Raw genomic sequence first — 16,356 nt, forward strand, 5'->3', positions numbered from 1 at the left:
CTTTAATCCCCAGTTTTTCCAACACCTCGGGAATTGGCGTCCGTAGTTCCTTATGGAACAACCTCACCATCGTCTGATAGTCTTCCTCAGCTACAGGAATTTCATCATCAGATGTGGTATCCGCTGCTGTATCCCCCAGATCTTTGTCCGGATCATTCCTCCAGGCCATCTTGAAGACCGTCTGCACAGTCAGCATCATCTGAGGTGTCATCGTTGTCCGCAGAATGTCCCAGCCCCAGAAGATGGAGGATTCCCCCTGATCTCGACTGCCTAGTCGTCTTAAGTCTCTTAGCTGAACGCTGGGACTTCTTGGATGTAGGATGCTTAGATCCTGCTTCCCTCTTTGCCAAATAGGCTTTATGGAGGAGGAGGACAAAATCCACAGATAATTCCTCTGCACCACTACAACCCCTCGTTGTCAGGTTCCCCCTCCCCTGCGCTGTCCTCCACAGGGCTCTGCTCCACCAGAGAAAGTGGAGGGGGAAAGTCTTGGCTCCCTTGCAGAGATCTGCCTTCTGCCACATGCAGACAAAATGGCCACCGCCTCTTCTGACTGCCCCCCCCCCCCCCCCCCGGGCCTCCTGCATAGGACCGGAGGATTGGGTGCAGCAACCGCCTTGAGTGACTCCTGTGGAGTTCCCTTCCCCTCCGGAGGCACAATTAAGGTATAATGAGGCTGCATTGAGATGCAATTGCCTTCCACCGCAGACCCAACACAATTTCCCGCGAGGAGGCGCCATGCTACCACGGTCAGCGGTAATTCTTATCTCCTGCACGGCAAAGTTGTCTCCTGCTGCAGTCAGCGGTAATCCTGTGCACCACCACAACGGAAAAGGTCCAGCCACCTCCTAAAACGCCAGTGCCCCGTCTTGGTCTAGTGTCGAATCAACCATGCCCCTGGCCTCCCGGCTCACAAGCAGCTCTGCCGCTCAGCTCCTCTATTGACTTTAAAGCGACAATACCCAAAAACAAGGATAGTAATAAAAAAACTTCCCTGCTTCTGATTGAAGTTGGCTGCCGGCTGAGGGTGAGAAGGGCACAGAGGGAGCGAGGGAACCAGGACCCCCCTGGCTTTCCCTCCCTCTGGGAGGCAAGGGCTGAGTCAGATCAGGAATATCAAACCCCCAGCTCACCTTGCTCTCCCCGGGTGTGGTCCATGAAGGAACCTAACACATGGGGGAGCAAAATTCTCCTTAATCTTATTTTATTTTAAACTCAAAACGCAGACTGCAGGTTTAGCACTGCTACTATCTGCTGGAGACAGAGAAATACTGAAGGACTGCAGGTGGTGCACTCTTTTATGTAGCAGTGAGTGAAACGTTTTATTCTCTGCTTCCATCTGCTGGTAGGGATGCAAAACCCACTTGTCTAGACTGATCTATGGTATTTCAGAAACAAACATTCAGGCCGATTCAGTACGGTACTCAGGCCGAGTGTACTGTTAGCGCCCGTTTGGACACGCGTTTTCCACGCGCTAATATTACAGTAATACAGTAAGGGGTAATAGCGCGTGGAAAACGCGTATCCAACACACCCCCCCCCCCCCCCCCCCCCCGAAACTAATAGCAGGCAGGAGTTAATTTCAGACAGCACCGGGAAAATGTACAGAAAAGCAGAAAAATCAGCTTTTCTGTACACCCTCCGACTTAATATCATAGTGATATTAAGTCGGAGGCCCCAAAAATTAAAAAAAAATCTGCCCGCGGGTTGGAAAACGGATGCTCAATTTTGCCAGCGTCTGTTTTCCAAACCCGTGGCTGTCAGCGGGTTCGACAACCGTTGCCGGTAAAATTGAGCGTCGGCTGTCAAAGCCCTCATTTGCATTCAGAATCACGCACCCAGGAAAGTAGCCTGGGCACGCATCGGGAGAGCGGGTGCTCGCCTCGGAGCGCCGGCTCTCCTGCGCATTTTACTGAATCGGCCCGATTATTAGGTAAGAACCAATGTTCCTATCTGGAGCCTTTTTGCCAAGCGCAATGGGCAGCTTTACCACATGAGATAAAGGGCCTCCATCACAACTATCACAAAAGACTGCAAGCCGTCATTGATGCACAAGGGGGCATTGCACTATATTAAAACTAAGGGTTTGCAAACTTTTGAACAAGACCATTTTATTATTTCCCTTCTCACTATGGTTTGTTTAATGATTATGCTATTCTGTGATGCATAATAGTTTAATCTGAAACACATTAAAAAGAAAGAACATGTTTTTATCTGATCACTCATTTTTTCTTAAAATGCTACGCATCTTACAAATTCTGCCAGGGGTGTGTAAACTTATGAGCACAGCTGTACATAGCAAACCTGCCATACCATAACAGCTTTAACTCCTTGGATTCCAACAGCAACAAGCCTACCTATGAAAAGGCAGCACTGCAAATATTACACCAGGCCTTACAACACCAATACACCTGTTGGGAAAACACAATGAACAAGACTGGTGCATGTCTCGACACGCTAGCAGAATGCCTCAGCTTGGTAACACTTAAAGACCACAGAAAGGCCTTCACCAGATACAGAACAGTTGGCCACAAATTACAAATGTACAGACAAAAACTGAAAACGAAATCCCCAAAAGACACTCTGTATGCAGTACAAAAGTGGGAAAACTAGAAACAAAAATACAGTTCCTGCTATGCTTAAACCAAGCCCCATCATCATTCTTATATGGAGTGTTATGTTGCATCTGCTGAGGTCCTTTCACAGCTCTGGTGGAGAATATATATTTACAGAACTGGAGGTCCAGGATTTATATTGGTTGTTTTGCAGATACAATACAAGAATGAACTTTGTGCATAAGCCAGGGTACAGTATGTTGGCTATGGTCACAATTTCTGGAATTTACTGCTAGTGCTCTTACTATGTGCACTGTGCCAAATGGTTTAATTCTGAAGATTGTATGGTATAAAATGCATAGGCAGCATATCAAGGTGAGCTTGGAAGTTCTCTTTAATCAGGTGAGTGCTGTTCGATGCTGGGTGTTTTGCCTTGTCAGTAACTCTAGATAGTGATCTAAAATTGTGCAGGCTAGGTTTCTGCCATTTTCCTCTCTTCTATTATAAAATAATTGTTCTTTGATAGATTTTATGAACCATTGAGTAAAATGTATACTCAGTCCCTGCATTTCTTGCTATTTCTCCACTTAGGTCTGGTAGGAGTTTTCCTGAGTGTAAGGATGGCAGCTCTGTCCGCCAGTGCACACAAGATATGGATCCTGTGGCCTTTGGCGCCTACACAGAGTTTTTCACCCACACTCACAGCATTTGCTACTTCCTACAGAGTGAGGTGTGGCAGCAAGAGGCAGAAGACACCATGAGCAGGTAAGGATAGGACAGGAAGCGGGCGGGCCACCGAGAACACGAGGACAGTTATGACACCTGGCACGTAAGCTATCCCCCAATTCGTGGCTACCCCACTCTGCTCCTTCTCTTCTAGGTTAACAGTCAACTCAGACAATGTTGCCCGACAACTGGAGGCCACAAATCGGATGGCCGAAGACACGATAAAAGTCCAGAATGCCGTGCTTCTGTCCCAAGAGGAGATCCTACATAATGGGGAGTTCCTAAAGAAATCGCTGCAGGATTCCACAGATGGTAATTCCCCTCCATGCTCCCTGTCTCCTGCTTCCACTAAGATCCCTGTAGGTTTCTACACAGAGCAATTACACTTCATTTTACCCTTGCTTCTCCTGACATGAGGTGGGTGCTTCTAACGCAGGAATCGCTAAGGTCCCTGTGTGGAGGGAAGTCTTGGCCCTCAGTGCACCCAGAATGCTGCATGACTGTCTTGGTCCCCATGGCGTGCTACCCAATCATTTCTTGATCACAAAGATACTGCTGTTATAGCTTGTCTCCATAGAGGGAGCCTGTGCTTTGCTGCCTTGGCTGAGTGGATTGAGGTACTCCCTTTGGCTAAAATGTCTCAATGCAGGAGAAATGATGACGACAATGTGTGATGGTCTCGGCCTGCAGAGAGGACGAGCACCTCTAATACAGTATATTAAGATATGGGGCTAGGACTCTTCTTTGCTCCTTGGCGTTTGAGAGCTCTTTCTAGATGTTGTGTGGCCACTAGGCATGCTCTCTAGGGATGGGGGAGAAGGGATCCTCCCCTCACCCTTGACATTCTCTTGTTTCTGCGCTGCAGGTGTGAAACAAGCTTTCCAGGATATGCAGCAGGCCACCGGTGAGCAGCGCCTCCTCTTTACCGAGATTTTTAACCGGGTTGCATACCTGCAGCAGTTTGTGGTGGGCGAATCTAGCATGCTCTACTCCTTCCTTTATAGCCTGCTGGCCAGCATAGCAGCCTTCCTGCTCACATCCACAAAGCGCACTGCTGGGGCCAGGTAAGCACCATGCCTGCTGCTGCTCATTTGATGGCATGGCATGATACATTCCCTGGGCATTCTGTTAATGTTGAACTGCCATGCCGTTCTCCAGTAAGTGTTATCATGGAATAGGAGAAAAAATACTCTGTTGGTGAGGGAGACATTTTGGAGCAGGCCTTTCCAGATATCTGTAGTGTGGCAAAACAGGTTTTATATGCCTTGTAGTTATTTTGCCCTGTGACACTTTTCCCCAGAGAGCTCATTTCCTATGAGCTGCCCTGCAGGTGGTATTTGACCTCTGCCGATAGTTCAAAGCAGAGGCTTTAGATGGTGCCTTGACTGAGGGTGGCTTTGATCAGCATACACATCCCAGCAGTCCTGAGTGAATGTCACACTGAAACATCCTGCATTGCCATTGGCCAGAAAGCTCACTGATAATACTGTGTGCCCTGATTGGCACTGGAGACAGAGGTTCTGGATTTCTCCAGTCTCAGCTAGGAGTGTAGATCTCTGTGCTGAGGCCTGTTCAGTTCCAGTGGACAGCCTTTTCCTGACTTCCCCAGACACTAGTAAGATAGTGAAAAGTGTTTAGCTAGTTTCTCCTAGGACAAGTAGGATGGTAGTCCTCACACATGGGTGACCTCATTAGATGGAGCCGGCACAGAAACCTTTTGTCAAAATTTTTAGAAACATTGACTGGCACACTGAGCATGCCACTATCCACACATCAATGCGGGTCCCTCTTCAGTCTCTTCTTTTCCGCGGAGCTATCATGTCACGGTTGTGGAGCTCTGCTTTTTTCTTCAGTATTTTTCAATAAACTTGCCTGCACCAGGGTCCCTCTTCTCCCTACCTGTTAGTCAGTAGGCGGCACGGTAAGTGGGTTGTTTTTTTTCTCCCTTCTCTGCGGTGATTCCCGGTGTGTCTCGCTCTCTGTGACCACTGGGCACCAACTGCTTGGATATTTTTTTACTATAGCATTGTCAGGTTTTTGCCAATGCCATCAGTGTCCACAGACCATGTCCTTCACGGACCTGCATCGACTCAGAGAGGTCGCGGGGAACAGATGGACACCGAGCCTTCACTGTCCGTCCGACTCCCCCCCCCCCCCCCCCCCCCCAAGTCTGGTCTCCCCCAAGACATTGGTGTCTTGGGGGAGACCAGACCAAGCACCGGGGGAAGTGACGGAAGCATAGTCACCTTTCGCCGTTTTCGCATAACACTGGGCTCAAGTCAGCACTGGCATCAGCTGTGATGCCTCCGAAGTGACCCCACAGAGGGGAGGCACTGTTCTCCTCCATCGAACCTGAGAGTCCTAGGTGTCCCTCACTGATGCTTGTGCCTGCACCGATCTCTCTCGGGGCTCTGAGGGAGATCTGGTGACGCCTCCCCCTCCTCAGTCTGTTTTGTCCTCCGCAGACTTCCAAGAGGCGTTGGATCGTAGGGTGCAATTGGTGGTGATCCGAGCCTTTCAGGGCATCAAGCCGCCGGTGCTTCCACTGGTGCCAGATCCCAAACCTTCAATGTTGGCACCACTGCTGGAGCGCTCAATGTCCTTCTTGGCGTTCTCCCCACACAGCCGCTGCTGGTACCTGGGGGTACTTCGATGCTCCGGTGGCCACAGTTGCCTTCTCCGTCCAGTGCGATTCCCATTGTGGGTTCAGAGGAGGAGGAAAGCCTGGAGCAGCCCGTGGCATCGCCGAGGTCTTTGGTTCCACGACCTGTGTTCCCTGGTTCCGGGTCCTTCGGGCGGTCTCTATGCCTGTGGTGCCCAAACTGAGGGGCCTGGACAGGAGCCCTCCACTTGTGTTTATGGGTGATCTCAGTGAAGAAGATGCCCCGTGGAGGGACGATAAGTCTGAGGACTCGGGGAATCTTCCCTCAGACCCATCTCCTCCAGAGGAACTGCGCCAGTCCCCACCTGAGGACTTGATCTTTGCGGGATTAATGTGGGCCATGGCAGAAACCATTCTGTTCCAGCTTCTGATGGAAGAGGATGCCAGGCATAAGATGCTGGAGGTTCTTCAGTTTGTTGATGCCCCTAAGGAAGTGGTAGCTGTTCTCAAATTCTAAGGAGTAGCTCCTTGAAGATGTCAAGTATGGGAACACCCCATTTCTGTGTCTCCAGTAAATAGGAAGTCTGTTGCTGTCTAACTGGTACAGTAGGCCTTGGGTTTTGAGAGGCGTAACTCCCACATCAGGCTGTTGTCGTGGAGTCTGTGCTCAAGAAGACCAAGCATTCCCATACCCATACCTCTGCCCCTCCAGTCTGAGAGTACAGAGCGCTGTATGTGCTGGGCAGGAAGGTATTCCAGAGCGCCATGTTGATCATCCATATTGCTTCTTACCACTTGTATATGACTCGGTACTCTCGGAACTTCTGGAAACAAGTCCAGGAGTTATCTGAGCGTCTGCCCCAGCAGCAACAGGACAATTTTATGGCTTTTGTCCAGCAAGGCTTGGAATGTGGCGTGCACGCCACTTGCGTGTTCGAAACATTTGCTAGGGTGGCAACAGCTGCTCACAGGATGCCCTGGTTCTGAGCCTCGGACCTTGGCTGGAGGTCCAGGAGAAGCTTGTGAACCTCCCATGCACTGGTGAGAACCTTTTTAATGACAAGGTGAGAGATTCTGTGGCTAGGTTGAAGGATCACCATGAGACCCTCCAGCATGTGTTGGTTAGTTCATTGGACCCACTATCCTCTGCCAGGAAGTCCTCACGTCAGGGCTTGCAAGGTCTTTTTACCGCCAGAAGAAATGTTAGCCTCTGGCCTCCTGTGCCCATGCTCAACGTGTGAGCTCTAGGAGTTGCCACAGATAGCAGCGGACCCCCCTGGCCTCAGCTGGCACCCCAGCCAAGCCCCACTACAGGGTAATGGCTGGCTGCAGGGGAACATAAGCTAATCGGCTGTACCCTTGAAAACCAGGCCCTTTAGTCAGTGGCTGGCTACGGTTCTTCGTGGATTGCTGGCTGCAGGGAGACACGGATGCAACGGAATCAACTCCTGTTCCCGATTCAGCGGATGACCCTAAGGATGATGCGGACTACTTCCCGACTCCTGAGGGCGACTATCTGCACGTCGTGCTCCTCTTTAAGTGGGAAGAGTTATGCCCCTTAATCCCCTAGGTGCTGGAGGAATTAGGGGTAAAGGTTTCTCAGGATGAATCGGATAATGAGGACGCGAACCTGGTTCTCAATGGTCTTCAGGGCCGACGCCTGCCTTTCCGTTGCCTAAAATGATCTGGAAGTTGGTGACTCTGAAGTGGGACTCCCCAGATGCGGGTCTAAAGGTGGGCAGAGCAATGGCTAAGCTTTATCCCTTGATGGAAGAGACACTGGATCTTCTGAAGATTCCAAAGGTGGATGCTGCAGTTTCAGCAGTCACAAAGAAAACCACGATTCCAGTTGCGGGTGCCGCAGCCTTGAAGGATGTGCAGGACTGCAAGCTAGAGATCCAGCTCAAGCGGATGTTTGAGGTCGTGGCATTGAGTCTGCGTGCGGCTGTGTTTGCTAGCTTGATGCAGAGAGCCTGTCTCTGCTGGGTACAGAAGACCCTGGCGGTTCTGCCTTCTGGTGGTGATGAATCCTTGCAGGCAGCTCATCTTGAGGCGGGTATCGCTTATGCGGCGGATGCGTTCTATGACTGGGTGCGGACGTCTGAATGTCCCATGGTTTCTTCCATGGCGGCCTGCAGGCTTTTGTGGCTCTGCAATTGGTCGGCGGATTTGTCCTCCAAGTCTCAGCTGTGTAACCTCCCCTTTAAAGGGAAGTTGCTATTTGGAGAGGATCTGGACTAGCTGGTGAAGCTGTTGGGAGAGTCCAAAGGCAACAGGCTGCCAGAAGATAGGAAGCCGGGCAAGGTTTTCCCTTCTCGGGTGCGTTTCCGAGATTCGCGTCATTTCCACACCAACAAATCCGCTTCCGTGGCTGCGAAACAAGGCTTGTGGCGACAGCAGTCCTGCAGGCCAGGCAGAGACTTGAGCAGGTCAGGGCTCCAGAGGTGGAAAGGTGGCCCAGTGAAGCCAGTGTTCCCCACTTCTCCGTAGAAGCTGTAGGAGACAGATTGTCCAACTTTTACGAGAAGTGGGAAAAGATTATCTCGGACCGTTGGGTCTTGCAGGCAATAAAAGAGGGCTGCGCATTAGAGTTTTCCTGCCCCATCGGGGAGGCCTTTGTGGAGTCCCGTGTCACCTCTTTCAGCAAGTGGGAGGTGGTGTCGGGGACCCTACGGCGTTTGCTCGCCTTAGAGGCCATTGTTCCCGTGCCGCGCCCAGAACAGGGGCAGGGGCGGTACTCCGTGTACTTTGTGGTTCCAAAGAAGAAAGGTACATTTCAGCGCATACTCGACTTGCAGAAGGTAAACAGATTCCTGTGAGTTCCGTGCTTCCACATGGAAACCCTGCACATGGTAGTGGTCGCAGTACACAAGGGAGAGTTATTGGCCTCTCTGGACCTCACGGAGGCGTATCTGCACATTCCCATTCGCCTGGACCATCAAAGGTTCCTTCGTTTCGTGGTACTGGGACAACGTTTTCAATTCCGAGCCCTTCCCTTTGGTCTGGCCACAGCACCCCGCACTTTCACCAAGGTGATGGTGGTGGTTGCGGCAGCTCTTCACAAGGAGGGAATTCTGGTTCATCCTTACCTGAACAATTGGCTGATTCGGGCGAAGTCGAAGGAGGAAAGCGAGCGGTCATTGCAGAAGGTCATGAGCACTCTTCGCACCTTGGGTTGGGTTATCAATCTCCAGAAGAGTCGCCTAGAGCATACCCAGTCCATGGTATACCTGGGAGTCCTGTTCGACACCCGCAAGGTATTCCTTGCAGCGGACAGGGTAGTGAAGTTGCAGTACCAGGTCAAGCGTCTGTGCCATCTGGTGATCCTGTTGGTTTGGGACTGTCTGCAAGTCTTGGGATCCATGGCGTCCACATTAGAGTTGGTGCCCTGGGCTTTTGCTCACCTGCGGCCCCTTCAGCGTGCACTGTTGTCCAGGTGGAATCCTTTGTCCGAGCAGTACCATCTTCCCTTTGCCCCTGCCCCGAGGGTCTAGATCCAGTCTTTCCTGGTGGCTTTCTCATAAGAATCTGGAGAAAGGGTGTGGACCTGGAGCCTCCGGATTGGGTGGTGGTTTCCACAGACATCAATTTCACCAGCTGGGGAGCAGTGTGCTTGGGTCGGTCCACTCAGTCGCTGGATAGCGAAAGAGAAAGCTTGGTCCATCAACTGGCTCAAGATGCGAGCAGTCCGTCGAGCTTTTCGGGCCTTCCTTCCCCTGGTCAGGGGATGAGTGGTTCGGGTATTCTCAGACAACGCCACGACGGTGGCGTACATATCAGACAGGATGGAACAAGGAGTCCTGCTGTGGCTCTGGAGGCGCGAAAGCTTTTTGCCTGGGTGGAACAATACCTCGAAGGTCTCACAGCTTTGCATGTCGCAGGAGTCGCAACGTGCAAGCGGATTTTCTCAGCAGGCAACAACTGGATCCTGGAGAGTGGACGTTGTCTCTTGAGGCGTCGAATCGCATCTGCACCAGGAGGGAAACCCCCCCCCAACTGGACCTGATGGCAACGGAGAGGTTTTTCAGCCACAGAAAATAAGTCTGCTCAGTGGGAGGGGATGCTCTTGGGTGTCCATGGCTAATGGGCAACCTACTGTACATCTTCCCTCCATGGCCTCTCATAGGAAGGATACTTTGGCGCATAGAGTCGTATCCCAACTAGGTGATTCTGGTGGCGCCGGAGTAGCCGCAGAACCCATGGTTTGCAGACCTAGTTCGGCTCCTGGTGGAAGGTCCTCTTCATCTGGCCCATCTCCCAGGATTACTAGATCAGGGCCCCATCTTTTCTGATCGGGAGGATCACTTCTGTCTCATAGCCTGGCTTTTGAGAGGTGGAGACTACATTTGAAAGGATACTCTGAGCAGGTTATTTCCACTTTCCTGCAAACGAGGAGACCAGCGACGTCTATGGCATATGTTACGGTTTGGAGAGTGTTTGAAGACTGTCAATGGCGCACATTGAATACCCTGGTGGCAGAGGTTTCTCATATCTTGGATTTCCTGCAACAGGGACTGGCGTTGGCGTACAAATCGCTGCCTTGGGGGCATTTAAGGGCAAGCATCACGGTCGTGCGCTTGCCGCTCATCCTGATGTTGCCTGGTTTTTGAAAGGGGTTAAACATCTGTGTTCCCCCAGTGTGAAAGATTTGCCGGAATTGAAATCTGAATCCAGTTCTTCGAGTGCTTTGCGGGGCTTTGTTTGAGCCATTGAAGAGAGCGACCCTTAAGTACTTGACGCTGAAGATTGTTTTTCTAGTAGCCATTTGCTCAGCCAGAAGGATTTCTAAGTTGCAGGCTCTGTCTTGTAGGGATTCGCTTTTGCGGATTTACAGTGATAGGATGTCGTTATGCTTTGTGCCTAAGGTGGTGTCGTCCTTCCATGTTAATCAGACGGTGGATTTGCCGGGATTCCAAACTGGTCGAAAGATTCCCCTAGGGTTAGGGAGTTACATCTTTTAAATGTGCATAGGACTCTCTTGCGCTATCTGGAGGTCACTAATTCCTTTCGTAAGTCCGATCATCTTTGTGCTATTTGGCGGAGTGAGAAAAGGGGATAAGGCCTCTAAAGCCACCAAATCTCGTTGGCTTAGGAAGGCGATAGCTTCGGCATACATTTGCAAAGGTCGACTGAGTCCGGTGGGCTTGAGAGCTCACTCCACTCGGGCGCAAGCTACATCCTGGGCTGAATGTCAGCTTCTTTTGCCTCAGGAGATTTGTAGGGCCGCTGTTTGGTCCTCACTTCACGTTTTCACCCGATATTATCGTCTAAATGTGAAGGCGCAGGATGAGTCCTCATTTGGTGAGAGTGTCCTGTGTGCAGGCCTTTTGAATTCTCTCCCAGTGTAGAGGGCTTGAGTACATCCCACTGGTCTGGTCTGGTCTGATCTGGGTATGTTCAGGAAAGGAAAATTGGTTCTTATCTGCTAATTTTCATTCCTATAATACTACAGATCAGTCCAGAGACCCACCCTGTTTTGACTCCGAAAGCCTGCAATTCCTATTGATTCTTGGGACACTGAGAAGAAGAATTTTTTTTTAACGGGTTTCTTTCAAGCAGGACCCGCAGTGTCCCACATTTTTCTTGTATATAGTTCGGTGGCGGTTGCCCACATTTACAGTTTATTGTTAGATGGGGGGCTTCCATCCCTTCAGCCCAGTCGCCTATTCTAAGGGATCATATTTATCTTGGCTTGGGTACAAGTCAATACTGAGAGACTGCAGATGGTCCTCTCAGTTAAGTAGCAGTGCCTCAAAGTTTTGTTTCTCTGACTCCATCTGCTGGTGGAGATCAATAACCCATTGGTCTGAACTGATCTGTGGTATTATAGGAATGAAAATTAGCAGGAAAGAACCAATTTTCCTTTAGTCCTCATGAAACCCTCCCACCATCCCGTGGAGTTGAGTTTTTCCTATGTTTGTTTTATATTTTCGGAATTCTGTTACAAGACTGAAGAGGAACCCCGTGTGGACGCATGGATGGTGACATGCTGGGCATGCTCAGTGTGCCAACGTTTCTAGAAACTTTGCCATAAGTTTTCCGTGCCAGGCTCCATCTGATGATGTCACCCATGTGTGAGGACTAACATCCTGTTGTCCTAGGAGAACATCTGTTACAGGTAAGCAATTCTGCTTTCTACTGTTTAATCCTTGTTGAGTTACCTGTTTGCAGTTAATTCTTTTATCCATTCACTGTTCCTCTGTTTTCTTAATAAACTTCTTAATTTGTTAGCTCTGCCTGTCTTGGACTGACTAAAGATCTTGATAGTCTGTGGGTGTATTTCTAGGAACTGTGTGTTCCTTGGTTGTGAGAGGTCTGTGTGCCTAGAAACCACCAGGGAATAGATTGCGGACAGGGCTTGCCCAGAGCCAAGTAGAAGTCCAGTTGGTGGGTGGGAGGTTGCCAGTGCAGCAGTGCTTGGCAGGACCCTCCAAGTGGCCACTGAGTTACCCTGCTTGGGTATTAGGGGTGGTACTGCAGCATTATGTGCATGTAGCTTATGCTATCTACAGTGATACAGAGCCCAGCAAATGTTTGTCCAGGTTGAACACAGTGCAGGAGTTGGGGCATGGAACTACAACTCTGGAAGCACTGGCCTGGATCCTCGGCCTCCCTGTACTCAAATGGAGCCTGAAGCATTCAGATGCAGGGTGACTGTAAGCATGTCACACAGATCAGTATATAGAGACAATGGTATGAACAACACTGTAAGCATGGGCCCCTGCCTGCCTCTGGGAATGGTGTGTGGCTTTCTCCATAGCATGGTCCATCCTGAGAGAGGTACAAAAGTGAAATGGAAGGGCTGTGAGGTCCCTCTGATTCTTTTCTAGACTGATCTTATTTGGGCTGGTGGCTGTGAACATATATGTAGAGAGATCCATTGCCACTTCAATTCTGGGGAGTTCTGAATCCAGCTATGAAGCAGAGGTAAGTGTTCCCATTCTTTTGCTCCTCCTCTCTCTCCAGGAGCTAGGCTTACTGGCCGATGCAATACCAACACGCTAAAAATGTGCGTCCAAACTGGATGCACCTCTTTTTTTAAAGAGTGCCAAGTATTTAAACTTTCGGATAATAGGAATAGGGGGCACTCCATGAAGTTAGCAAGTAGCACATTTAAGACTAATCGGAGAAAATGCTTTTTCACTCAACACATAATAAAGCTCTGGAATTTGTTGCCAGAGGATGTGGTTAGTGTAGCTGGGTTTAAAAAAAAAGGTTTGGATAAGTTCTTGGAGGAGAAGTCCATTAACTGTTATTAATCAAGTTGACTTAGGGAATGACCTCTGCTATTACTGGCATCAGTAGCATGGGATCTTCTTGGTGTTTGGATAATTGCCAGGTTCTTGTGGCCTGGTTTGGCCTCTGTTGGAAACAGGATGTTGGGCTTGATGGACCCTTGGTCTGACCCAGCATGGCAATTTCTTATGGTCTCCTGACTGTTGGATGGAATAGACAAATGTGCTGCCACGCTAAAAAGGACGCACTAGGGATAAATTGTGCATTTCTAGTGCCTCCATGGCATTGGGTGCCCAGGAGACGTCTCTGTGCTTGGGTTAGTAAAACAGGCGCTTGATTTTATGAGCGTCCGTTTTCCTAACCTGACTGCCAGAAAGACTTTTTTTTTTTTTTTAAGTTACTCTTTTAATTACTCCAGGGCTGTCGTTACTTTTTGAGGGTAAAAATGTTCATGTCAGGCACACATTTATTTTTTACATAAGGGGGTAATAGCTATTCCTGATCACACCCCAGATCAGTCCAGACAAGTGGGTTTTGCATCCCTACCAGCAGATGGAGGCAGAAAATAAAAACTTTTCAGGCACTGCTACATAACAGTCCTCAGTATTTATCTCCAGCCGATGGTAGAGGTGCAAACCTGCCATCTTGAGTTTTGAAATAAAAATAAATAACTAAAAAGACATTTAAAATTGGAAAAAAGACTATTTCTAAGAAGAGTGTGGCTCCTCAAGGTGTTAGGTTCCTTTGTGGGCCATCCCTCGGGTAAAGCAGGGCGAGCAGGGGGTTAGTGACCCCTGATCTAGCTTGGCCCTCATCTTCCAGAGGGAGGGAAAATCAGGGGTTCTGATTCCCTCTGTGTCCCCTTTGCCCTCAGCTGCCAGCATCCAGAAGCAGGGAAGTATTCAGTTTTTCTTTCTGCCTTCCCTTGTGTGAGTCTGCTTCTGAAGTATTGTTGCTTTAAAAAAAAAAAAAAAAAAAAGCAATAATTAAGGAGTTGAGCAATGGGAAGGCTGAGCAGTGTGAGCCAGGAAGCAGCATTGAAGTGAGTGGGGGACGAAAGTGATTTGACAGCCAGGTCAGGTGCCGGGACAGTGTTGGAACTTTTTGTCGCATTAGCAGGGTATTCCTCAGGCAGGCGTCTATTTTTAGCGCTGACAGTGGCTTAATGCTGCCTCCCGCTCAGCGCAGGAATCTGTCAGGGCTATGGCCTGAGGCAGCCGCATTTGCCCCGATTGTGTCTCCGGAGGGGTAGGGACCGCCGTGAGACTCACAGGTGATGGTCATTCCACCCAGTCATCCAGACCAGTGCAGGAGACCCGAGGGGGGGGGGGGGGCGGAGGAGGCAATGGCCGTCTTCGCTCCACGTGCAAGGGAGCCTCTGAACTCCTCTCCCCTTCTCTTTCCAGTTGATCAACACCCTGTTGAGGAGAGGAAGAGCAGGGTAACGCAGACCAGGATCAGTAGTCCAGTGATGCCGGTGAATTCTCCGCAGATTTTGTCCTGCTCTTCCATAAAGCTATTTGGCTAAGAAGGACATAAGAACCAAGCCCTCTGCCCCTCAGAGGACCCGTTCTTCTAAGAGGCCTAAGGCAGCTAAGCAGTCAGGGTCAGGGGGAATTCTTCAGCTTCTCGTCCTGGTTCATCCCTTGGGTGATGAAGCGGGCACGTCTGAAGCACAAGATACAGATCACCTGCAGGGAGGTCCGGGGGGGTGATCCAGACAAGGACCCTGTGAGCACATTAGCTGATACCATGCAGGATGTGGAAGATGTCCCAATCGCAGAAGGGGGACAATCCTAGGGTGGTGAGATTGTTCCGTAAGAAGGAACTGCAGCCACTGATTCCACAGGTGTTGGAAGAATTAGGGATTAAGGTCACGCAAGAAGATTCTGACAGTGAGGGAGTGAACCTTGTCTTGGATGGACTACGGGGAACATCTAAGGCCTTTCCTTTACCAAAGAAGGTGAAAAAGTTGGTGGATTGGGAGTGGGAATCTGCTGAGGCAGGTCTAAAGGTAGCCAGAGCTATGGCTGTTATATCCCATCCCTTGCCGGAACAGACCTTGGAGTTTTGGAAGCTTCCTAAGGTGGATGTGGCAGTGACCAAGAAGACTACCATCCCAGTGGCAGGTTCGGCCACTCTGAAGGATATCCAGGATCGGAAGCTGGAAATTCTGTTTAAAAGGCTGTTTGAGGTCTTGGCCTTTAAGCCTTCGAGTGGTGGTCTGTGGGAGTTTGACGCAGAGAGCCTGCTTGTGCTGGGAACAGAAGGCGCAGAAGAAGGATTCCGGGGAGGTGAGCAAGGCCACACAGGCCACTCGCTTGGAGGCGGGAGTGGCCTATGTGGCGGAAGCCCTATATGACATGGGCCGTACTTCTGCCAGAAATATGGTTTCTGCAGTAGCAGCGCGGAGACTCCTGTGGTTATGAAATTGGTCAGTGGATGTGTGGTGTAAAGCACAGCTGTGTAATCTCCCTTTTGAAGGAAAGCTGCTGTTCGGAGATCTGGAACAGTTGATGAAGCAGTTGGGGGAGTTGAAGGGAAATAAATTGCCCAAAGTTAATAAGACCGGCAAGAGGACTTTTCCACCACTTGCTCGTTTTCGAGACACAAGGAGGTTTCAATCCAACAGGAGTTCTTTGCCTACAGCACAGAAGCAAGGCGTGGGAAGGCAGCAGTCCTTTCAGGGGCAGCGTATGCCTTCCCATGAAGGTGCCAGCCAGGGAGCCGCAGGAGGGTATCTTTGGAAGCCGTCAGGAGGCTGTCCCTGTTTTTTATGAGAAGTGGACCAGAATCACATCAGACCGATGGATTCTGGAGGTGATTAGATATGGCTATGCCTTAGAATTCTTTTTACCCGCTCAGGGAAGCCTATATGGTCTCTCATTGTGCCTCCCTTGCCAAGCAGGAGATGATGCAGGACACTTTACAGCTGTTGCAGCGCCTAAATGCAATTGTTGCGGTTCCCCCTCAAAAGCGGGGACTGGGGAGGTACTCCGTGTATTTTGTGGTTCCCAAGAAAGAAGGGACTTTTTGACCCATTCTCAATCTACAGAAGGTCAATGCGGCATTCCGGGTACCACGCTTTCGGATGGAAACACTGCGGATAGTGATAGTGGCAGTTCGCAAGGGAGAGTTTCTGGTGTCATTGGATTTGAGAGAGGCCTATCTGCATATTCCCTTAAGAGCCAACCATTAAAAGATTCCTAAGGTTCATGGTACTAGGGGATCATTTCC

At 50.1% G+C, this 16,356-nt stretch overlaps 1 protein-coding gene across 1 annotated transcript in view; it reads left to right on the forward strand.

The window, feature by feature from the left end:
• The window catches only part of LOC115094525, a 60,682-nt gene that overhangs the window by 16,203 nt on the left and 28,123 nt on the right, over positions 1-16,356 (forward strand). Inside the window, exons 2-5 of the mRNA XM_029607663.1 lie at positions 3,147-3,320; positions 3,436-3,593; positions 4,147-4,345; positions 12,714-12,810. Of these exons, the coding sequence (XP_029463523.1) occupies positions 3,147-3,320; positions 3,436-3,593; positions 4,147-4,345; positions 12,714-12,810 (628 nt within the window). The remainder of the gene's footprint in view (positions 1-3,146; positions 3,321-3,435; positions 3,594-4,146; positions 4,346-12,713; positions 12,811-16,356) is intronic.

Source organism: Rhinatrema bivittatum, chromosome 1, assembly GCF_901001135.1.
Source record: "Rhinatrema bivittatum chromosome 1, aRhiBiv1.1, whole genome shotgun sequence".
In the NCBI taxonomy this organism is placed as follows: Eukaryota; Metazoa; Chordata; class Amphibia; order Gymnophiona; family Rhinatrematidae; genus Rhinatrema; species Rhinatrema bivittatum.